At 42.0% G+C, this 23,573-nt stretch overlaps 1 protein-coding gene across 2 annotated transcripts in view; it reads left to right on the forward strand.

Moving 5' to 3' along the window:
• The window catches only part of ck (unconventional myosin-VIIa ck), a 151,954-nt gene that overhangs the window by 91,663 nt on the left and 36,718 nt on the right, over positions 1–23,573 (forward strand). For both annotated transcript variants that reach the window (XM_084595119.1, XM_084595118.1), the window contains exons 4-18: positions 410–594; positions 1,011–1,132; positions 1,761–1,903; positions 3,591–3,704; positions 3,852–4,005; positions 5,319–5,395; positions 6,102–6,361; positions 8,149–8,359; positions 9,489–9,731; positions 10,815–10,952; positions 11,759–12,004; positions 13,485–13,664; positions 15,328–15,423; positions 16,185–16,307; positions 16,976–17,083. In XM_084595119.1, coding sequence (XP_084451245.1) covers positions 410–594; positions 1,011–1,132; positions 1,761–1,903; positions 3,591–3,704; positions 3,852–4,005; positions 5,319–5,395; positions 6,102–6,361; positions 8,149–8,359; positions 9,489–9,731; positions 10,815–10,952; positions 11,759–12,004; positions 13,485–13,664; positions 15,328–15,423; positions 16,185–16,307; positions 16,976–17,083 — 2,400 coding nt within the window. The remainder of the gene's footprint in view (positions 1–409; positions 595–1,010; positions 1,133–1,760; positions 1,904–3,590; positions 3,705–3,851; positions 4,006–5,318; positions 5,396–6,101; positions 6,362–8,148; positions 8,360–9,488; positions 9,732–10,814; positions 10,953–11,758; positions 12,005–13,484; positions 13,665–15,327; positions 15,424–16,184; positions 16,308–16,975; positions 17,084–23,573) is intronic.

Consider the following 23,573-nt stretch of genomic DNA (forward strand, 5'->3'; position numbering starts at 1 on the left):
AACAAGTGGGTGGGCTGGCAGAAGCAGTGCATGCCATACACTGAACTATGCAACATCAACAGATAATATAAGTTTGATAAATTGTATTGTTTAAAAACGAGAGGGGATAAAAGAAGAAAAAATCTGATATTATCATCGTCAAAAGGCTTTCACCAGTAAGCTCTTTAGCAAAGCAAAATGCAATCCTGTAGTTTTTTTTTTTTTTTTTTTTTTTTTTTTGCTTGCTTGTTTGTTTCTTGGCTGAAGAGTTCCAAATGAAATTTCACAACTGGAAATCTTCTCTTTTGGGCTGGTATTCGCAGTTATGTGTCGTGTACTAAACTGCACATACTTCATTTACAGCAAGAAATTGACATCACATGCAGTGTTAACATTTCATTCTCTTTCCTTTCTGTCCTCTTTTGTGCAGACTTACACAGGATCCATATTGGTCGCAGTAAACCCTTACCAGATTCTGCCCATCTATACTGCGGAGCAGATCAAGCTGTACAAGGACAAAAAGATTGGGGAGCTGCCACCCCATATTTTTGCCATTGGTGACAATGCCTACACCAACATGAAGAGGTTTCATGTCAACCAGTGTGTCATCATCAGGTGTGTACCTAACATGACTAGCGCTTGTACCTTTGTTGTCTGCTCTACACAGTAGATTTATAACACACATCCAATTTACAGTGTGTGCATTCGTCTGTGTTTGTGTGTGTGGAGGGGGGGTTAAGTAAGCTGGACCTTGAAGAGTGTGCAGAAGACAAAGTAGCACAGTTTTCATGAAGCATACTTGTCCTGTAACAGAACATTACATAAATTCTTTAAATATTGTTCAGTGTCATCTTTTTCTGTCTTTTAAACCTTTTAATTATGCAGAGCAGTGTATTAGCAGACTTGCATACTGCCCTAGACAAGCTTACTCTGGATTTTCAGACATCACTGGGACGCCATTTGATGTGCTGCAATGACTATGTTTAATGACTACTGAATGTCCTTCCTTTTATTTTTTCATTTTTTATCAGCGGTGAGAGTGGAGCAGGCAAAACAGAAAGCACGAAGCTGATCCTCCAATACTTGGCAGCGATTAGCGGCCAGCACTCATGGATAGAGCAACAAATCTTAGAAGCCAACCCCATCCTTGAAGGTAGGTTCATCTCAAATGCTATTTCTTTTCCTCTTTCTCAGTAAAGATTATTCGCTTTATCAAATATCCTGTGATTATTGAGGCCTTAGTTGATTTTTGCATATCACATTCAAAGTTGTTTAACCTGGTAGTCATAGTAGTTCTCATTTTGAGCAACAGTGTAGAAATTTATGTAGTGCAGTATCATGTAATGTGTCAAGGACTGTCAGCTAGTTCCTGGATAAACAAGTCGTCCCTGAAGTGCAGTTATATGTCATGTTTCGTGACTCTGTTTACTAACTAACCTGAGCCTCTTATGTCAATACTATCACAAATGTGGTGTCTGTTCGACCTAAAAACATTTCAGTGTTGTGATCGCATGCTCTTAAGCTAAGCTGTTTTGCATTAACGGCCTTGGTTAAAAACCTGCACTTGTTTATTTTTGAAGGTGTATTGTGACACAGTTGACTGTGTGTGGTTTAAAGACTTAAAGTAGAAAACTTAAAGTTGACTGTGTGTGGTTTAAAGACTTAAAGTAGAAAAGCCTACGTAGTAGTCATGGTCTTTTGTGGTTCCATGTAACAATTGTGCCAAAATCTTTCTTGCCAGAACTGCTTATGAACCATATGCTTCATCTCTTTTTTTCCAGCATTTGGAAATGCAAAGACCATCCGAAATGACAACTCTAGTAGGTTTGGAAAATACATTGACATTCACTTTAACAAGCAGGGTGTGATTGAAGGTGCCAAAATTGAACAATACCTGCTTGAAAAGTCCCGTATTGTGAGCCAAGTAAGTACTTCTTGTGTTTGCTGCATCTCTGCTGCTGACAGCTATCTTAGATTTGGTTCCAGTAAAAAAAAAAAAAGAGATACCATTAGAACCAGGAATCATTTGGATTTTGGAACCATTTGCATTTTCCAATGGTGTTTTTGGGCACCTATTCCAACACAGCCAATGGGTGGTGAGACCCATTACACATAATAGGTGTAGTGGAACATACCAATTGGATTCAATGGGTCAGACCCATTGCATGTGATTGTTCTAGTGGGAGCGTACTGATGGGTCATACCCACTGCATACAGGGGGTCTAGTAGGAAATGCCAAATTAGGTAAACGGGAAATGCCAATATACATTTTTACGGGCTATGTAGAAACTACGAGAATTATATGCTTTGATAGATATCGAGGCCAACACACAAGCGTGTATCACACACAATAATTGTCAGGCTACTAGCATAACACCAGTATTTACACCCAGTGAACACATTTCTACTCCTGCTTATAAACCTTTCCATGACCCTCGGAGAAACATTTTTGACTAGGTGGGCGGTCATCAACTCTTTCTTCCACTATGTGCGCGTCCTATGCCTAATATATGGCAGCACCGTTCACCCCTCTGTAAAATTGTGTATATACACCACCCATCACACACTCATGCTGGGGCCAATGTTGCTTTCCAATTCAATGCATTTATTTCATTTAATTTTGACACACAGTGGTAAAGGAGATGATGAATCCGACTTATTTGATTAGGCTGCTGATGCTGATAGCTTTACAACAACAAGAATATTAGTGCTGCCTTGTTTCTCAAATATGCCAATGTTCACATGGATACATTGGGTTCAGTTGGACTTACCAATTGGATGCTATCAGTGAAATCAGTTGGGCACAGCAGTTGGCAAAGATCGATCCAACTGATTATCCATTTGTATAATGGACAAACAGTGTTGCAGCAGATTCCAAATGGCACTCTATTTGCACTACTAGCTGCTAGGTCCAAATGGGCTATCAGTTGGAACCAACTGGGAGTCCATTTGGACTGTCCAATTGCAACAAGAATTCCAAATAGAGCCGGTTTGACTATCCATTTGTGATTAAAACTGAGTAAGGACTATCCAGTTGGAATGCGAGTTCCATTTGGAAAGTCTATTTGGACTGCTGGATTGGAACCTATCGAGTACCAGCGGAACCACTTAAGATTCCAAAGGCTTTTAGAGCGAGAACTCTATCTATTATGCCAGGTTTCACCAAAATCATAGGGTGATACAACTTGACCTTGAAGCCAGGAACTTTCAGTTTGGTTTGAAGTCAAGTAGGCTGCTTAACATTGTGTTGACCAACTACCCCAATGACTCTTGACTTTTGACATGGAAGCTTAACAAAAAGCGTGAACAAGCCAAACAGAGCTATCACTCTGTATCAAGAAAAGTTAAAGCTTCATAATAATGAGATACCTTGCTTTGCAATTCAGCATTATATGCTATGTTTAGAGCCCGTATCTTCTGTGCTTTCTGTGCAATTTCCTCCATTAATATCCTTCTCAAGTATTTCTGCACAATACATGGTTCAGTAATTGAGTGAGAAAAATACACCATTGCTTGATGATGCTGCAAGATCTTCCGGTGCAGAGATTTGATGACACTAACGACATGGCATGTTGAGCTTATATCTTTTCTTTTTTTGCATCCTTTTTCAGGCACAGTTTGAAAGAAATTACCACATATTCTACTGCATGTTGTCAGGGTTGAGTAAAGAAGACAAGACCAAGCTTGAGATTCAAGATGCCTCTAAATACCATTACTTGACTCAGGTATGTAGTCTTTTCAGTAATCTTTTACTGCATTTACTGCAGGCATTTCAGTGTCTTTTATGACACAAGGAGCTGTGTAACAAAGAATTTCAGAAAGAAATTTAAGCTGCACATGTGAAACCCACTTCATGTTTTCGTTTCGAATAGGGTGGAAGCATCACTTGTGAAGGCAGGGATGACGCAGCTGAGTTTGCTGACATTCGTTCAGCCATGAAGGTGCTGATGTTTTCGGACCACGAAATTTGGGACATTCTCAAGATATTAGGCATTGTGCTCCATCTTGGCAACATCAAGTACAAGCGTAAGTGAAAGTAAAGTGCTGCACTTCCACTCACAAAGGGACACACATTGAAGTTGACCTGCATTGGTAGGTTACCGTGCTCTGATTACAGAGTCGCCAAATAGTGATATACAGTCAAGGGTTGGACTTTTCGATTCGAGCCAGAAAAACAAAACACAATCAAAAAAGGTCAGTACACTTGACATCTGCAGTCAGGTAGCTGACTATAGAGGAAGAGGTACACTTGTACAAATGAAAAATTACTAAGTATGAAAGACAGAGGTGTGGTAAGATTGTGGTAGCTTTGAATTTAGGGATGCAGAGGCATTGCCTTATTACGCCCGTTGTCTTGCCGGACTGGGAGGCCAGACATTGTCTGTTAGGATAGTACTGTTTGTTCATAGTCATCACCTGCTTGGAGCAGTCGCTTGGATAAGAAATGAAACAATGCTTAATTAGAAGAAAAAAAGTAAAGACACGAGAAGTCAAATTCCTAGGCATAGGTATTTTTGTCATCAGTCATTTTTTCTAGCAGACCACAGAGATGCAGACACGATTTCAAAAGCGTGAATGCCACATGCCTGGCTACACTGCTGTTCACTATTAGCCATCAATCGTGCAGTTCCTTTCGATGTTAGCATCATGAATTTGAAGCGAATTATAGGTAGAATTTTGAAGTGGTAGCGGTAAAGGCCCAGTTATCATGAAAATCAAGCACCAGTGTTGTGAGCAAGAAATCACAGGCATGCTTCTTAGTTGGCATATGAAGTGGCCAGGCACTGATTGATTGGCGAGTTGCATGATTTCACAAGACCACATGACATGGCCTAGCTGGCAGTAGCTGCCAATTCAGGCAGCTCCTTTTATGTGGGAGCCGAGCCTGCTGTAATCCTTGGATCCTGAGGCAGGCACGCTCCCCCTGGGCCACTCAGGCATGTTCGTACGGCTGCATTGAAATTAACAAAACCCGACGTCAAGCGTCCATAGCACAAAATTCAAGAGCATGCCACTTGCAGGTTACATGACCATTGATTGGCCAGCGGGTTGTGTAATGTCATGATGCCAGATGGCATGATTGAGTTGGAAGTAGCTACCAACTCTTTTCATGTTGTCAAGGGACTATGAGGAGGACAAAGTGCTGTGTTCGTGTGTGGAACGCAAATACGAAAGATACAAAGAATTTACTTCTATGGAAAGCAAAAATCATATACGATTGTTCTCAGTGTTCCTTTGAATTAAGGAGTGTAGTATGTTGAAGAAAATTAATGCCTACTTTCTTAAAAATGTATTTAATGTTCGCAGTGCTACCATTTCCCATTTGTTGATCGTTCTAGCTCGCCTTATCGACAACCTTGATGCTGTTGAGCTTATTGGTGCTGGGAGTGTTCAAAACGCTGCCAAGCTACTTGAGGTAAGTGTTACCCCATGTGTATTTACTGTATGCTGCTTATGTTATGGATATGCCTTATAGTCCTGTGAATGCACTATGGCCAGTGACTGTGCATTAGCGCAGTGTAGTCCCTGCCCCAAGCAGTGCAGTTATGGTATATAAATTATGAGAACTGGCAGCGAAGACTAGCGTCCTTCAGTTGTTTGCCCATGCTTTACTGATCTAAACTTGTTCTTGAATAGTTTGTAGATGTACAGACAGCATACGTGCATTTGATCATACATGCATTGAGTCCATTTGTCATTTTCCTTTCCTTTAACACAGTGACTGTGTTATAGGATTTCAACATAAGCCTGGTGTTGTGACGACAGGGCTGACTTGATTTCCCTCCCCTCTCAGGAAGTGGCTTGACAGATTAGTGACCGGTTGCCACATCTTCCAGCTTGCATGTGTATCAGACTTCTTTCGTATTTTCTGTAGATGACCACAACTTTCTCTATATTTTGTATGCATAGCCAAGCACAAACGTGACTGAATTTGTAATCGTTAATTGTGTTTTCTTACGAATGAGGTGGTTTTCTGTGCCTATTGCAGCGGACCCTTTATATTGCTTTTGAAAATTCTTTGTAAGACCTGAAAGTGAGAGTTTCGGGAATTTTTCTATTCTCTCTGCTGCTGCGTGTTCAGCACAGGGATGTTGTTCCATCGCATTTTTTTTTATATACAGGTTAACCAACAGCACCTGATGGATGCCTTGACTACTCGCACCATCTTTGCCCATGGGGACACTGTGGTGTCAACGATGAGTGTTGACCAGTCCAAAGATGTGCGGGATGCATTTGTGAAGGGCATCTATGGCCGCATGTTCATCTGGATAGTGAATAAAATCAACTCGGCTATCTACAAGCCAAAGTCAGCCGCAGGTCATTACCGGACGTCCATTGGCGTGCTCGACATCTTTGGCTTTGAGAACTTTGCTGTGAACAGGTGAGCTCGCAATCATCCATGCTACTTCAGAAAAATTCTACTGTAATAGCCCGTTTCTCAGTTGATCAGCATTATCTGTATCACTTTTAGTTATGTTCTTGAACTTTGTGAGCATGAATTTAACTGAATTCACAAAGCACAGGAAATTTGCTTCTCATTTGTTCTTGACCGCATACTGTGAGTGCCTGTAATTGCACTTGTGGCAAGGTGGGAATAAGTGCCTCTGAAACGATATTTTCGGTAATATTTTAATGCAAGAAATTGATTGAGGTGGTCTTTTTGAGCTTTATGTCAAATTTTAAAGCTTTGCATGGAGTGTATAATTTAGAACCAATTTTTAAAAAGTGGTTCTGGCGACCACTTGCAACTGATTAGGGCGACACTCCCCCGATGACATCATTGGGGCTTGCTGCACGCGCCCACTCATTGGATGCTTCTAAATGTTGAGGGCAGGACGGGACATGGTGGAGCGCCGTTACGACTTTTCATTTTTTTTCGTGCCAGTGTGCGCTGAATTGATGAGGGAGAAGAGGAGCATCATTTTCAATCGCCAGTATGTCCAGTGCTAATGAAGCTAGCTTAAAAATTTTTTGTTACAGAGAGGACTGATGGGATACGTATAGCTTGTCCGTGTTTTCTAGCTTTAATAAATTGATTTTCATGGTCTCTTTAACAGTCTGCTTTGCAGCATTTCACCTAAAGACATAGATTGGCATTGCAATGGACATGCTGCATGAAATACCAGTTCCTGTACTAAATTTTAAGACTCTTTTAGCATCCTTTGTTCTAAATTTTTGCTTCCTAAATTTAGGATACTTATCCTAGATTTTCGAGCACATATCCGATTTCTCATTCTCCTTTTAAATTTTCAAGGTATACTGTGCACACAAAAAACAAGGACGAGAAAGGTACACACTGCACTTGTTGTGTACTTTCTCGTCCTTGTTTTTTGTGTGCGCAGTATACCTTGAAGATATGTCTGACCGACTTGCCCAACAACGCACTCTTTCCTCCTTTTAAATACTGTTGTTCTGTTGTCTTGCTGTTTGTGATGTTTATAATGTTTGTTCTACCATCAGTACAAGGCAGTACAAGCATCTCGAATCTTTGATTAATGTGCTCACTCATCACAGAATTATATCTTAAAAGCATTTGAAGGAACAGCACTTTGGCTGTTTAATATGTAGTGTAAATGATGCCATTTGTTTTTCTTGTTTCATTTGTATAGGCTTACAGCAATTTTATGGTTGTAGCCATTGAAAGGCTCTGTGCACAGATATTTGTCTGAAAAAAACACAGCTCTGAATAAAAGTGCATTGATATTTTCTTTCAGATATATTTTAATCAACCTATTTTTGTCCTTTTTGTAGTTTCTATAAAACTTGCTGTTACTTTACTTGCAAACTTGTGTAAAAACGTTCTTGAAGCTTGTGTAGTAAATTCCATGCTAATATCTATATCTGATATGTAACACGCTGACTGGGCTACAATCTCACTTTTAGATCCCCATCAGCAGTAAATAAAATGTAAAAAAAAAAATATGAATAGCCTCAGTTAACGTTTTGTTAGTGCTGGTACACGTTTCTTCTGCGGTTTGCTACTTTGCAGAAAGGGTATAATATAAACTATTAAAAAAACCTATAGAACTTGCAGTTACATTAGTTGCATTCAAAATGTGCCGTCATTAGGAGGGGGTCAAAAACAAAACAGTGAGGAAGCAATAAAATTGCATAATTGTCCCCATTCTCATCCTGTGGCTTTGTGCGTGTTTTCATGCTTTTTCCCAGTTTTGAGCAGTTCTGCATCAACTATGCCAACGAGAACCTGCAGCAGTTCTTTGTACGACACATCTTCAAGCTGGAACAGGAAGAGTACAACCTGGAATGCATAAACTGGCAGCACATTGAGTTTGTGGACAACCAGGATTGCTTGGACCTCATCGCTGTCAAGCCCATGAACATCATGGCACTCATCGACGAGGAGAGCAAGTTTCCCAAGGTCAGTGAACGGAGAATGCAGCTGCCATAATGAAAGAGACACTGCTCACTAGAAAAAAATTCTGCTGCTAAAAATCCACTACTGGCCTCTATTGTCATGGAATTCTTCTCGTGTGTCACTACATAAGCAGCGCAAAAAGGATGTTGCAACTTTTCTGTATGTTTTTACGAAACGCTCTGTATGAAAATCAAACGTCTTTGGCAGTCATCACTTCGACGTGCCTTGCCTTTATGGGAAGCCTTCAGTTTGATTTTGTATTGAAGTCGAGTCAAAGGGCAGCCCAACAAAGTGAAACATGTAAATTGGTTTATGGAAAGGAAAGGCTCAGTAACTGTGACACTTCTCAGTGGACACCTGAACAGCACTTTAAGAGAAAGGAGGAGAAAGGGATGCTGTAGTGGAGGGCTATGGAAGAATTTCGACCTCGTGGAGGCCTTAACTGCACAGCACACAGACACCGTTGGGTTTTTCCTACATCAAAGCATGGCCCGCCGCAGTCGGATTAAAGCCCATGAACTTCAGTTTTGTAGCTGAGCATTTAGCCACTAAGTCACCGCAGTGGTTAACCCAATGAAGTTCACTTTGAATTTTCATGTCTGTGGGCACGACAGCAAATTATTCATTTTGGTTCAAGAACTATTTAAAAATTAATTGAAGAAGCCCTTGCAACCTCTTTTAATTCGCTTTTTAAGAAAATTAGTAATCGCAAGTTTCTTTCATTTTATTAGTTCTTTAATTATGTATAGCATGCAAGTCTTGGCGTCTACTGCTAGGGGAGCAGAGTCAGCATAGTCGGCAGAGTTGCACAGCACGCACAGTTCTAGATCAAATTTTAAGAAAGTTAGCCTCATGCTAGAGAAGCAATGGCCATACGAATTTGATGGTGCCTGTTTGTCTGTGTACTCTTTTTAATCGTAGTGATTAAGGTGATATCCACACTTTCCCATAAATTTCTGTGCTGTCCCAGATTCCTTTCCTCCTGACCCTTCATCAACTATAATTTGTGCTCTTTTAATAAAGCTCTCAAGCGACATGAATAAGACCCCCCCCCCCCCCCCCCCCCTTTTTTTTTTTTTTGCAATATGTGTGCGTTTGTGTTTGATGGGCTTGCTTCCAATGCGCGATGCAGGGTACTGACCAGACACTTCTAAACAAGCTGCACAAGACTCATGGCACCAACAAAAACTACCTGAAGCCCAAGTCTGACATCAACACAGCATTTGGACTGAGTCACTTTGCAGGTGTGGTCTTCTATGATGCCCGGAACTTTCTGGAGAAGAATCGGGACACGTTCAGTGCTGACCTGATCCAGCTGATTCAAGTCAGCAATAACAAGTTTCTTCAGAACTTGTTTGTCAACGACATTGGCATGGTATGTAGATACCCTCAATATTTGTTCTCTTTGTAGGAACGCTTACTTATGTGCATTTGAAGTATTATCACGTGCTTGTTGCATTTTTCATTTGTGTGTTTCTTTCTTATTCCATTCTTCTGGTTCCTTTTTACACCTCTTTCTCTTCTCCAGTGCAGGGTACCCAATATTATCCTCTTCCGGCTTACGCGCCACCTTTCCGTTCCCTTCCTTTCTCTCTCTTTGGAGTGCTTGCTCTGCAGTCTACGTGGAAAGGAATTGCTATAACAGGTTTGCTGCTTTGCTTTGGTGCAAGAATTCTTTCATTTACTGTTTCAGAGGCTGTTGGTGCATTCAAAAACTTTCGGCTTCTTTAATGCTCATTTTTTGATGCAGCTGTTGAAAGCCACTTTCAAATATTTACATTTATGCCAAGTGCATTCATTCCATTTGTGCTGGAGACCGTTATGGCCAGTTTTAAGAGCCTATAATGCAGTCGATTTCGAATATATATCGAACCTAGATATTTCGAACTTGCACGTGATCCTGTTGAAAATCATTGGCCCACATAGCTGGCGGCACAACGCTGCAAGAATCCCTTTAGTAGCACAAGTGTAGTGCATTCTTGCTTTCTTGTTACAGATGAGCTCATCTCTCGCCATATTTGTATATATAAAATTTTTGATATATCGGACTATTTCACGATCCCTTTGGTGTTAGACATATCTTGGTTCAACTGTATATACCGTTGCCTTCTTGTATTCTTGCATGACTTATGTTCAAAGCTCACATTCAGTGTATCTTTTTTTTTTCCTCCCTATGTTTTTTGTCTTGATCTTTCATGCTGGTAAAGAAAAACATGCATTACCTGTCTCTCATAGCTTGATACGAGCTGTGCAAGCACTTGAGAAAATTTGCTAGGTTTCTTTTTACATGTGGAAAACACTGTGGGAGTGCAAGACCTTTTACTTGACAACTGTGGTAACACTAATAATCAAAAATAAGGGAAAAAGTGGTTAAGTATGGGCATTTTAGGTGTTAGTTTGAATAAGTATGGGAACTGATTTATTTGGCCCTAATTGTAGCATGCTTTAATCGTTGCAGGGTACCGACACTCGAAAGAAGACACCAACACTGAGCGCCCAATTCAAGAGGTCCTTAGACTCTCTGATGAAGGCATTGAGTCAGTGCCATCCTTTCTTCATCAGATGTATCAAGCCTAACGAGAATAAGAAGCCCATGGTGAGTGATGCTTCAGTTCTTCGAAATTGTGATCTATATTATGCAATCTATATACATAATCTATATACAGTGGTGTCCTTCATCAGCTAGGCCATTAAGAAGCATTTTTTATGTTGGAGAAAATATTATTTTACACTATGGTACCACTGTTTGTTTTAGATTGCAACTTGGGATCCTTTCACTCGTGTACTCACTCGCTCAAACCAGCCGGTGAAACTAAATTTATCTGGATGTTCATAGTTCTCCGCTTCATGGGCATGCATTAATTGGGTAGATATAAATTCGGCATGCATTAATTGGGTAGAAACACTCAGGTGTGAATTCAAAAGCAGATTAGCTGAAAGCCCACAAGAAAAGAATCATGTGTCAGGGAAACAAAGATCGAGGTATGGCACCAACATGAGGAGAAAACCAGAGGAGGAGGGTATATAGAAAGCATTGGAAGGAAAGTGGGAAAAGGGTGTATTGTGGGGGGTTAGGTGAGACCATGAAGAGGAAATTGAAGGATTGAAGGAGAGAAGTAGGGCAAGAGTGGCAGAATTCATTGTGCTCCCTCTGTGGCCAAAAGTACTGCCACGGTTTGGCACTGTTTCTTATATGTGACCGCCTGTGGTTCAAATGCCTCGGCAGCTGCGCTCAAATTTCAAGTTACCGAGTATCATAATCATATGGCAGTTTTTGTTTTCTTATTAAACTGAGTTTTGTTATGTGTCTATGGTTACAAGGACTAAATGCAGCTCTTTTACATTAGTTGCATCATGAACTAGTAGTTGATTTTAAGTTGTGCGATCTTCTATGTTGCATAGATGTTTGACCGGGAGCTCTGCTGCAAGCAGCTTCGATACTCGGGCATGATGGAGACGATCCGCATCCGGCGGGCAGGCTACCCAATCAGGCACACGTTTCGGGAGTTTGTGGAGCGGTACCGTTTTCTCATTCCTGGCGTCGGGCCTGTGCACAAGGTGGACTGCCGGGCTGCCACAGCTCGCATCACAGCTGCTGTGCTAGGCAATGCCGACTACCAGATGGGAAAGACCAAGGTGTTCCTCAAGGTACGTCCCAAGCTTATGTCGCTATCAGGCTCAGGAATGAAGATAAAGTTGGTGTCGCTAACTAGTCATGTTAAAAAAAGAAATCATGGTAGAAAGCTACAAACAACTACATCAAATATTGAACACTTTTGTATGAGATAAACTCAAACCCTCCGTTTGTGTGCCTCAAGAACTATGTTGTTTTCTTATTATGGCAGATAAATGTAGCATAATGTTTAGTATCATATATCATTTTGGTTTGTTCACGCACCATTTGCCTGTTGGCCATCGTGCTATGATGCTTGGAGCCAACAACTATTACGAAAATGTTGCAACTTTGTATGGTTACATTTGTACTTAGTAAAGTACTCAATTTGTGACTGTCCTTAGGGTCACAATAACATATTTAGACAATGTATATCTGAAGGTTTATTGAGACATAACTGTTGGGCACATTTTTTGTCAAATGTCATTGCTCGAGTTCATTGCATATGAGTCACTATTATGTTCATTCTTTTTCAGCAAACTAGCCTTTGAAGCGCTACTCTTTCACTCAAGTCACGTGAGGTTTTTTTTAGTGCGTACCATAGGGGCATAGTAGTTCTGCACGTAGAGGCATCGCCTAGTAGTGAGCAGGGTAGTTCTTAGCTGGAGCCTGTGTTATGCCTGTAGTTAGTAAAGCCCTTTTGTTTTTCCATGCTTGCACAGCCCTTGTAGTCACTTGATATTTTGCAACCTAGACTAGCAAATGCCTTGTAGATTGCTGTAGTGTTATGTTTTCACTTTACCATATCCTCGTACGTACCACCACTGCCAAATGTGTTTATGAAAGATGACTTTGCAGAAAAGCATTTTAATTCTCGGCCTCCAGGGCATATTGCTTATGATTTAGTGATGTGCTGTGTAATTTATGCAATCACAATGCAGTATCTAATTCCAGAATTTATGGAAAGACTGTAACCAAATTAATCTTGTATTACCCCATAAACTCTTGGTTGTGGCTGTATGTACATTCGTGCAATTTCTACTGCCAAGCTGTTATTTCTCTAGCATCTTATTTGGCACAGTTTATTTTAAGCATTGGATGTTCACTATTAAACTAATATTCAATATATATTTCTCCACTGCTTCATCATCGAGCATCCTTTAACTTGATTCTGAATATATGCTTGCTTTTAATCTACGGAGCTTGGCGACAAAGCAGTATAAGGCCGAATATTTTTTTTTTTTTTTGTAAAAGAGGATGGACTGCATACTCCATTATTTAAATAAAAGGGATTGAAATGCTTCAAAGTATAGCTTCAAGCTAATATATGCCAGCCTGCTTTGTTGTCGGCCGTGTAATACATTAGGCATGCAAATCTTATTATTTATCATGTTGGCATGGCTTTCACTTTTAAATGACAGCTGCTGGCATTTAGAACATTTTGACCGGAGATGGTGCACACGGCACGCGGCAACACTTACAGGGCATACTGTTGTGAAATGGTTTTAATCACAGGATGCCCACGACCTGTTCCTGGAACAAGAGAGGGACCGCGTACTGACGCGCAAGATCCTGATCCTGCAGAAGGCCATCCGTGGCTGGTACTACCGGCGCCGCTTCCTCAAGATGCGTCAGAGCTCGCTCACCATCCAGCGCTGCTTCCGTGCCTACCTGCAGCGAAAGCGCTTTCTGGCGGTATGTGCACCTTTTGGCACAGTGTATTTTCTGGTCGCTCGCTTTCCCTGTTATTTCACCTTTCCTTTGTTTTCAGTCATATAGAAATGTGATCGTGGCAGCTCTGTTTAGCCATCATCTTGTGTCTACATTTAACGTGCTCTGCCCTTTCAGCATGAAATGATTAGAGACGACATGTTGCAGATTTTTCTCCCAGTCCGGAACTGCGTGTAATGGGCATAAACGAGACAGTGAACATACCGCACAGGTGCATTCCATTGCCTCATCTGTACTGAAAACAGCTCGAAGAATGGGATATACAAGAAGTAGACACCACAAATGATGACTATATCAACTGGCAGTTAACTGAGAAGCCCAATTTGCGGCATTTATGTCACTGCCTCGTACCTTTTCTTTTGCTCAGTTTCTTTGGAAGCGATGAGTGACCAACTAGCCTAGCAGCGTGCTATTAAAATTGCTCGCTGTTGGCAAGCTTGTGGCCGAAAAGGTTCTAAAAACACCGTATTGGTATTATTCACTGTAGAAGCTTGACATACTGAGCAGTTTTATCGTCAAGGAATGCAGATGCCGAAACTTCAACTTAAGTACAGTTTCCTTGTGACAAATTAAGTGTGCTGGGCTATCCACTCCAGATATCTCGTATGCTTACACTTGTCATAACAGCAATGTGGATAACTGCTTTTCTTTTGTTGTGAAAAAATATTGCATGTTAAAACTTTCATATCTCTTGATTATTTATGTTGTTTTAAATATTTGGAAGCTGAAAATTCAAACGGGTATGTCTGATGCAATTCTCAGGTTGTAGTCAGATCTTTAGTACTTTTTCTAGGCACTCGTGAATTTTTGTTCAAGTGACAGTAATGTATACATAAGTGGTGCTCTCTTAGCCAGGACTTTCAGCGACATCCTTCTCTGTGAAGAGATGGACGGGTGTAGTGATGGGCTTATCTGTAGCATTGTTTCCGCTCGCCAAGTACCTACTACCGTAACCTTAATATAAGTGCCTAGATGCAGTTACCTTCAAAATTTAACTCCTACAAAATAATTTTATGTGCACTGACACCAGCAGAGAAAGTAAAGCTGAAACTTTAGCAAGTTAATACATATTTCTATTGTTCAACAGCGCATCAATGACAGCGCGAAACAGAGGCATGGACAAATAATTTGACTGTGAACTGAATTCACTAAAGACTCAGAACACATGCCGTATTTACTCATCCTAACGTGCATAATTTTTCAGAAAAAGTCGCCTAAAAGACATGCACATTAGAATTGAGTATGGAAATAAAAACTATGCCAGCAATTTATCTTTTTTCTGTCATTAAAAATTAGGTGTATGTCTGTGTCTTCGTTTTGTCACGTCTTTGATATGCTATTGAGCAATACGACCAGTAGAGGGAACATTGCCTTGTTTGTAATTTTAAGAACTATGCAAACCCATTCTCTCTTTTTTTTCTTCATATGTCTGCTTGGAAAGCTTACAGTGCATTCGGCAGCATGTTCAAAATAAAAGAAAACCCTTTGTAATGAGCTTGAATCTGGCTTCTTATGCATAGTTAAAATAAACGTGGACAGTGGGGCACATATGCATCTACAAGCACATTTTCTCTTAAATTGAACAGTTAACTTTTCGGTTGACTGACTATGGTTATTTTTTTTGCAGATGCGGACAGGCTACCAGCGGCTACAAGCTCTCATCCGCTCCCGCGTCCTCTCGCACCGCTTCAAGCACCTGCGTGGTCACATCGTTGCTCTACAGGTACATTTAGCAATTCTTCTTTGTTGCTCCTTCAGTGATACATTTTAGCAAGAGTGCAGAGTATGTCACTTGTTTTGTTGAGCTGCCTCAAAAAACCGTGTTGTGTGTCTCATTGGCTGCCTTAATGTAAATGAGGGGCAGTTAGTATAAAACGTCTCACAGGAAACGAATTTCATTGGCAAGAAAGAGTACAAAGTGCGAGTACACACCTTTTGTCATGTACTTCATTGATCGCTTGTGGGGTGGACAAAAAAAAGCATGCATTATTCAATCTCTCTCTCCCCTTGCCTATAGATGGCTCCTCTATAGCGTAGTCATGCGCGAAATTCTGAAAAAAGAACTTTAAACCTTTTTTTTTTCCGCATAATGAAACTGCTTCAGTGTGTTCACCCCTTTGTCTATTTTGATTGTTATATTATTCATTTAGAAGTGAATATTGCTGCTTTTTATTATTTTTTTTTTTTTGCTGTGTAGATAATCATTTTGGTGTTATATTAATTTTTTTCATTGCTTATACCTTTCTGCATTTATAATTAAATTGTCGGCAAGCAGTATCTTATAATAATAGTCTGCTAAAATGTACATGCTATTTCATAGTTATACTAAACATATTTCTCAATTTCTACAAGCTGTGCATGAATGTAGAGAGCATGTGGCTGGTAAAGATAGTCTGTACAAACCAGACAGTTTATTCTTCTACTGTGACTTGCATGCATAGTGTCTTCTTCATGTTTATACTTAGTATATCCTTGCCTCCCCAGGCTCTGTGCCGAGGCTTTGTGGCACGTCGTGAGTACCAGAAGAAACACGCTGCTGTGATCAAGATCCAGGCCTTTGTCCGGAGAATCATTGCCCAGAAAAACTACCAGAGGATGAAGATAGAGGTGAGTAGGTTGCATTCGCTGGCGCTTGTCAAAACTGTGGGCGACTCTCCATTACCGATTCCAACATTATTTTAATAGAACTGAACGTAGACATAGCCTTAGCTAGATAGTTTGGTTTTTAATTTAACAGTCACTGCAAAAGCTAACATTACAATATGAATTTTTGATGTTCACCTGTAGGCAGCTGGGCAGCCATCACCAAGGGTGTGCGGCTAAGTGTTTTGCAATCTGATCTTGTTTAATATCAGGCTGTACAGTTTTTTTTTGTGTGTGTGCAGTTAAATCACAGAAAATGTTGGTTGTGTCTCAGACTGGCCCTCAAAGAGGCTCTTCTTTTGCATTGCTCAGCAGAAAATAGAGAATGTGTAAACTTAAAGGTTGCCATATTGTTGCTGATATATGGTCATCATAAATGGAGCAAACCTACCACCTACCCGTGAGGACAGTTGAAGCATTGCAGCTTACCGAATTTTTTTTTTTCTAGGTGTACATACATATAGAAGCAAAATTAGCCTAACATAGTCTTAGTATATTTGTAAGACTAGGGACATCTTCACATTATTTTGTCTATTTTGCTTCCTCAACAAAAGAAATCTTTTTTTCTTGTGGGCATAGTGGTGTAGCACGATCTGCTTCTGATACGAGCTGTTTCCCTTGCATGTAATCAGCACCAGCATGTACTTGAAGCCATGCGACTGAGGGAGCAGGAGGAAGCCATGCTGAAGAAGCAGATGAACCCAAAGAAGGCTCGAGAAATCGCTGAGCAGAAGTTCAGGGTGAGTTCACAGGAAAAGTTTCATTTTGAACTGCTAATTTCGGCAAACTTGCTGTAAACTGCAAAATAACCTCCTCTTCCGTATAAAGGTAAAGGCCCGTTCACACTTGCGACTCGCAGCGGTCGCGCGACCATTTTGGTGGAAAAGCAACAGTCGCAAATGGTCGCATCGGTCGAAAAGCGACTGCCGCGGGCCGTTCGGGCACTGCTCGATTTCCAGTCGCGCGACTGCTGGTCGCAAACCGCTAAATCAATCAGCGGCTCAGCTGACCTGAACGTAAGTTACCTTTGCTCTATGTGGTGAACAGTCAAGAAAGATGCGATGTGGAAAGCAACCCGCAAGTCGCATACGCAAGTGTGAACATCGGTTGCTCTCTGGTCGCATGCGACTTGCCGGTCGCGCGCCCTTCGCCTGTCGCAAGTGTAAATAGACCTTAAGCTCGAGGTTGCCAAGCAGATAAAATGGAGCCACCATCTGTGTAGTACATGCTGTCCTTTGCCTTGTACAAGAACCTCTAATTTTTATTAGAATATGTGCCATATTATTCGCTGAAGTATTTACTCGAATCTAGGCTGACCACAATTCTAAGCTGACGCCCAAAAATTGAAGGCCCTTCTCCCAAAAAGAAAGCTTTCCCAGGAGTCGAATGTAAGCTGGCCAAAAAAAAGATACAATTGAGAGCGAGAGCAGGGACAGCACATAAACGACATTTATTTGCACGAACATACTCCCACTCTATTTCTGTCGTCATCACTGACCTCCTTGTTGCTGTTTTTCGTGTACAAGGCACAATTCTCTGTGCACAGTCATGGCCCCTTCAACAGCGAACATTTTTTTTTTCTTCATCCACGCCGAAGTCCCGCTCGGCTTGCATTGTTCTGCACCAAACACTTTTCGATCGAAGGCGGCACTATATTGATACTGCTAACTTAGTGCATGATACATGATTTCAGTGACAAACCACATGCGAAAACTTGGGCTGCCGAAGAACGTGCCCACACTACAACACCGTAGAAAAAACGAGAGCAGAATTGCAGTCATTGAGTCATTGCTCATGTGTGCGTTTATTGTCATTGGCAGCAGATGTTAACAGCTACAGTGTCGTCTTGCGTTGGCGTCTTGTGAAGGCACCATCTGTGTGCTACTTTTTTTTTTTTATGGTTTGGCTCTGCGATACGACGATGAAATCCTGGAATCTAAGCCAGTCTTAGGGTTTTATATCTCATGTTATTTAAAACAAACTGTCGGCCTAGTTTCAAAAGGTCATCATTCGACAGTAAATTCGTTTCCTATGTGAACACAACTTATAATGTAGACATCTATGACACTTCTTTTTTTCTGCACTAAATTTTGAAGCAGTGTGTAATATCACATTGGAAACATCTGCCATTAGTTTCCTTTAACACTACACAAGCCAACAAACTTGGCTTAAATGAGTTCAACAAAAAGGCATTTTACAGGTAGGGAAATAAGGTCAGTATGGTTGACATAGAGGACTAAAGAAAAAATGTCTGCAGTGATGAGACAAAAGAGTTTTATGATGTGACTACGCTGCTTGGCAAAATTCATTCTTACATCACCATCTGTGTGTCGACATCTTGTCTCCGTCCCTTGTCAACTGATTGTGCTACGACTTTACAAACAATGAACCAACGAGTCCAAATTTTGACATTAGATCCTAGAAGAGCTCTTGTGCCACCATATGCTGCAGTCGCACCAGCACTTAGGGTCCTGGCCAAAGCTTAAAGTACACTCTGCGTGTAATACCGATACATTTTCTTGCTATATCCCAATTCACGAGAAGGCCTGCTAAGTGACAGGTGGCGCCACATGAGCATGTAGTTATGTGAACGGTGGCTAACAAATTGTCTTGTGGGCAAGTATAAGTAAACAAGAACTCTTTTTGAAAAGAAGAAAAACTCGAGAACACCCCCTAATGCAGACGAATACCTCAGTTGTACAGAAATCTTCACACTCAACATTGCGCAAAAATTTTACCTCTTTCCTAGAGCCCTTCATTGCCCTCTTGTAATTGACTGCCAGCAGGGGATCCAAACTCCTGCAGTGGTAATAAACGGTACACTCAGTGAAATGCCTTTTACAGAGTCCCATTCATGCTCACCTGATTATGTCCTCCCTGTCCTGCCCTCACAGTCATCCGCTCCTCGCCATACCACGCAGTTATTATATCTGTAATGCAATCTCTGCCTCCAAGCAAGCACCCATATTCTCTCATGTTTTTCTGACGAGGGCAAAAGAGGTGGCCATGATCCTTAAGCAGCTGCAAAGGACTATTATAAAACCAGTGAGTAGTAAATAAAGTTTCAACCTTTGACACACTGCTATTCAAATGACCTACTATCCACATCAGACTGGAAGAACACACGGTGTAAATGGGGACTTTGCATATACCTGTACATGTACTGCTTTATAGTTTTGCTCAGGTGACTCCACAGCTTACTTACCTTTGACTGAAATTATGGCACAGAAAATAGAAGGGAAACTTTAGGCTTTACAGAAACAAAAAAAAAAAAGGCAAAGGTGGAGCAACACATTTTTCTGAAACTGCCAGCAGTCAAAGTGTCCTTTGCGCATACTTTCTGCTTTGTCACATTTTTAAAGACATACAGTCGGACCCGGATATATCGAACCCGGATAGGTCGAATTTTGGTTATATCGAATTCACGGAATATCCCCTTGAAAATCCCATGTAAAAGTATAGGAAAACCGCGTCATATATCGAACTTAATTTCACCGGTCGTTCGATATATCGAACTCCGCACCGCGCACTGAAAAGCGTGCCTTCCCCAAAGACTATCGCATCATCCTTGGCCGTTTGCCGCGTGCCGTTTTCAAGCCACGTGCGGAAGGAATGAGAGGGGACAGTTCGGCGACGGCTGGTCTGGGCAGCGCCGCGCCCATTCCCCAAAGGCGCGCGCATCTGCAGTTATCGTTTTCCACGCGCCAACACATGACGTTTGCAAGCCATGTGCGTGGGTGTGCCCATCCTTTTGCCAAGCTATCTCTCTCCTTCAGCACGCGCTACACATGCGCCAAACCAGCTCAGCCCGTTTTCAGACAGTCGTCGACGCTTTCTCCAGCGTATGTTGTCTGCGCGCACAGCGGCTGAGGTGGCTGTGGTACAGTGCCCTAGAAGGGGCAGTGCAGTGACCGCCACTCCCCGCGCGACCCTCGCAGCGTCGCCCGTAGCGGCGGCGCTGCTGTCGACCAATCTTCCAAGCGGGCGCAGCGGGTAAGCGAAGCGCTCGCGTTTCTCGAAGGCGCTCGAATGGTTTTGTCTAGCGCAGATGCTTTGAAATTTATTCCACAACAAAAAGATGCTGCGAGGAGGACAGAAAAAAGCTGTATGAACAGCTTGAAAAGCACACGGGGTAGGATAGAAGCGTGCGGCGAGAGAACACAGTCGGATATGACAACATCATTAAAAAAAATAAGTATAAAACAGGCAAGAAGAACAAGAAAATCATATGACAACATTATACAAACAATAAACGCAGCTCTTTTGGTGATATATCTGATAGGTCAATGTTAGCATCCTTTATCATATGATTCAGAAGTGTAGGCAATTTAAATTTTTTTTTAACATTTGATTTCCATAATTGGTTCTACAATTTGGAACATACCACACCTCAGGATGGCGCACATTATAAGCAGAGATGTTTTTCTCTAGCCGTACAAAACTACCTTCTTTCCTTCAAACTAACTTCCTTCAAAACTACCGTTTGTAGCCGTTTCAGTCATAGTTATATCGAAGGAATAAATATTGAGTGCTTAAATTAGGTACAACGCACCCACTGAAACAAACTTAGTGCCCCTCTCTCCGCCCACTAAACGCATTGAAAAGAATCATGAACTCAGAAGTAGCGCTGCAGTTTTGTTTTTATCGAATTAAATAGTTACACTGCACGCTTACTGAAGTTTGGTACATTTTTCAAAAGCATACTGGAGAAATAAAAAAATCATGCAAATTATCAACATCCGACAGAACTCGTTGATGGTAGCACAAAAGCTAATTACGCACATTACATAGAAAATTCTCGCACTAATTGAAGGGAATAGCCATAGCATCCATCCACGAGTAAACACATCTGAGTCTCGCATGCGTGCACACAAGCAATTTATTCACAGGAGCTTAACGACACATTCAACTGCACAAATTGACCAAAACAAACAATGAAGCAGAGGGCCAACAGGGAAACTTAAATGGCGAAACCGTTACTTCATTTTAAGCGACCGTGCTTAGGAAGGGCTTTTACAAGGTTATGTAACAAAAAAAAAAATAAAGCACAAGCATGCAGTTTGTGCTTTACAGAGCACAGAACAAAATATACATCGAACAAAGTTTACCACATAACACATTAGCTGCACTAGAAGGGCTTATTGGGTATGCAATTACAACATGGATGTGGGGCTGTATGTTTCAACAGGACAGCTGAATAAGGCAACACAATATGTATGTCACGCACAGAGCACATGCATAAAATAGCAGACCAAGACAACGAAAAATGGTAGTGTGCAAAGCTACACTGCACTTAGTTCTACCTGCTGAGTTTGATGTGTTTAGCAGAGTTACGCTTTTTCAGCAGATTTGATTTGTGTAGTCCTTTCACAAAAAAATCTAGCCTCATGGTGATATAAAAGCCAACAATCTTTGGAGTTAGGTTATTTACGTGCTCTTCGCATCCAACCTGTAGTGGAGCAGCTTTATGAATCATCTACAGAACATCCATAATGCTTTCACGGTGCAGTTTCCGTGCACTAAAGCAGTTTGTAAAGACATCCTCTAAGCGTGTGATGAATCTGAACAGTTCAAGTGAAGGATAAGCCACCCCGGTCGTTGTGCAGTATATATTCTACTGCAGCTAAGCGGCACCCTTCCTGTGCTGGAAGCAGGAGATGGTCAGTGCAAGAAGAACAGTTGCTGGGCAATACACACTTCCTTGCTACGTAACCGGCAATGTGGCATATAAGCCTCGAGTCACTCCTCTTCACATGGTATGGATGTTCCATAGCTTCTCCTGAAGGAGATGAGGGTACCGGCTTGTCAGTGTAGGATTTTACAATGTCCATCAGTTTCTGTTTTGCATTTTCCTCTTTGTCTTCAACGCCGAGCAGAGAACTGATAGTATCTTCCCCGACATTGCCACCTGTAACACTGTTGGCGAGGTTGTAAAATGATAAGCAGTGACTGTGAGCAGAAACTGCTGTGGCGTTGGGTGGGCATTGCAGCCCGATGACACACGCCATCAGCATTACGCAGCTCATGATACGACCAGTACATATCGGGCAGCGTTGTTTTTCTCAAAGAGGCAATTGTAACCGCGCTGTCGCTGATCACGGGCTCGTCCAAGACGTCGGGCGTATCTGTACTCAGTCGTGGCTTTTTCCTAGGCATGATATCTTTTGCAGGTTCCCTCTTCCTTACATTTCTTTTAGGAGGCAAGCACTTGCTTAAATATGAAGCAGCGTTGGGTAGAATTGTTGGAACAGCGTCAGGTGTGAGCGTCGGGGTTCCGCGTGGAATTCGCACCTCCTTGCCGTCAATGTTATGAACATAGTCCCTGACAATGACATGCTGCTCAAAATGCAACTCACAAACAGCGCAATCCGGTGTGAGTCTCCTGTCGCCTCTGAGAAGGTTACGTTTCCACACGCTTCTCTCCGGGTCAGCTGGCGCTTTGAATAACGAGAGTTTGGCCGCCTGCTTGATTCGGGAGTACCCTGTGCTGCACCCAGGTGCGAAGCAGTGGTTCAGGCGTTGCTTCTGAGCCATTCGAGCTTTGTAGCGACCAACATTCACACACAAAAACGCGACACACAGCCCAGCAAGCTCAACGGGCGTCCATTCCCACGTGCACAACCGGCAACAACATTCAAGATTGGCCGACAGCAGCACCGCCGCTACGTTCGCCACCGGCGGAGTCAAGCGCCTCCATGCGTCGCCGCCTCCGCTCGTTGCACTGCCCCTTCTAGGGCACTGTAGCTGTGGTGCCTGCGGACGTTAAAAAGCGGCAGCTCTCACTTTGTTTTTTTGTTTTTGTTTTGCGAGTCATCCTTTCTTATCATTGTGCTGTTCGAACGTTAAGAAACAACTTTTTTTTTTTTTTTTTGCGGGAGTCTTTTATTCTTGCATGTATGAGTCAACGAAAGCACGCGGTCAGCTGCTGCGATCATGACGCCCGCCCCAAGCGCGGCGTGATAAATCGAACCAGGCTTGCACGTGCAATCAAGCCATCACGGGCACAAAGTTCACGCCCAGCCACCGCAGGAGCTATCAAAAAGATAAACGCGCCTGGATGTTATCACTGCGCAGCATCTTGGCACGCTGCCAATGAGCTGTGGATGAGACGACCGAAACGGAGTGACGCGCGCCATCGACATGCAAGCGAAAACGCTCGCGATTTCTGCTGCAGCAACACAGAAACCTAGTTTAGAGCTGCCGCGGTGGCTCGAGCAGCGAGAGGGAGTT

Source organism: Amblyomma maculatum, chromosome 2 (assembly GCF_055883805.1).
Source record: "Amblyomma maculatum isolate TAMU_Amacu chromosome 2, ASM5588380v1, whole genome shotgun sequence".
In the NCBI taxonomy this organism is placed as follows: Eukaryota; Metazoa; Arthropoda; class Arachnida; order Ixodida; family Ixodidae; genus Amblyomma; species Amblyomma maculatum.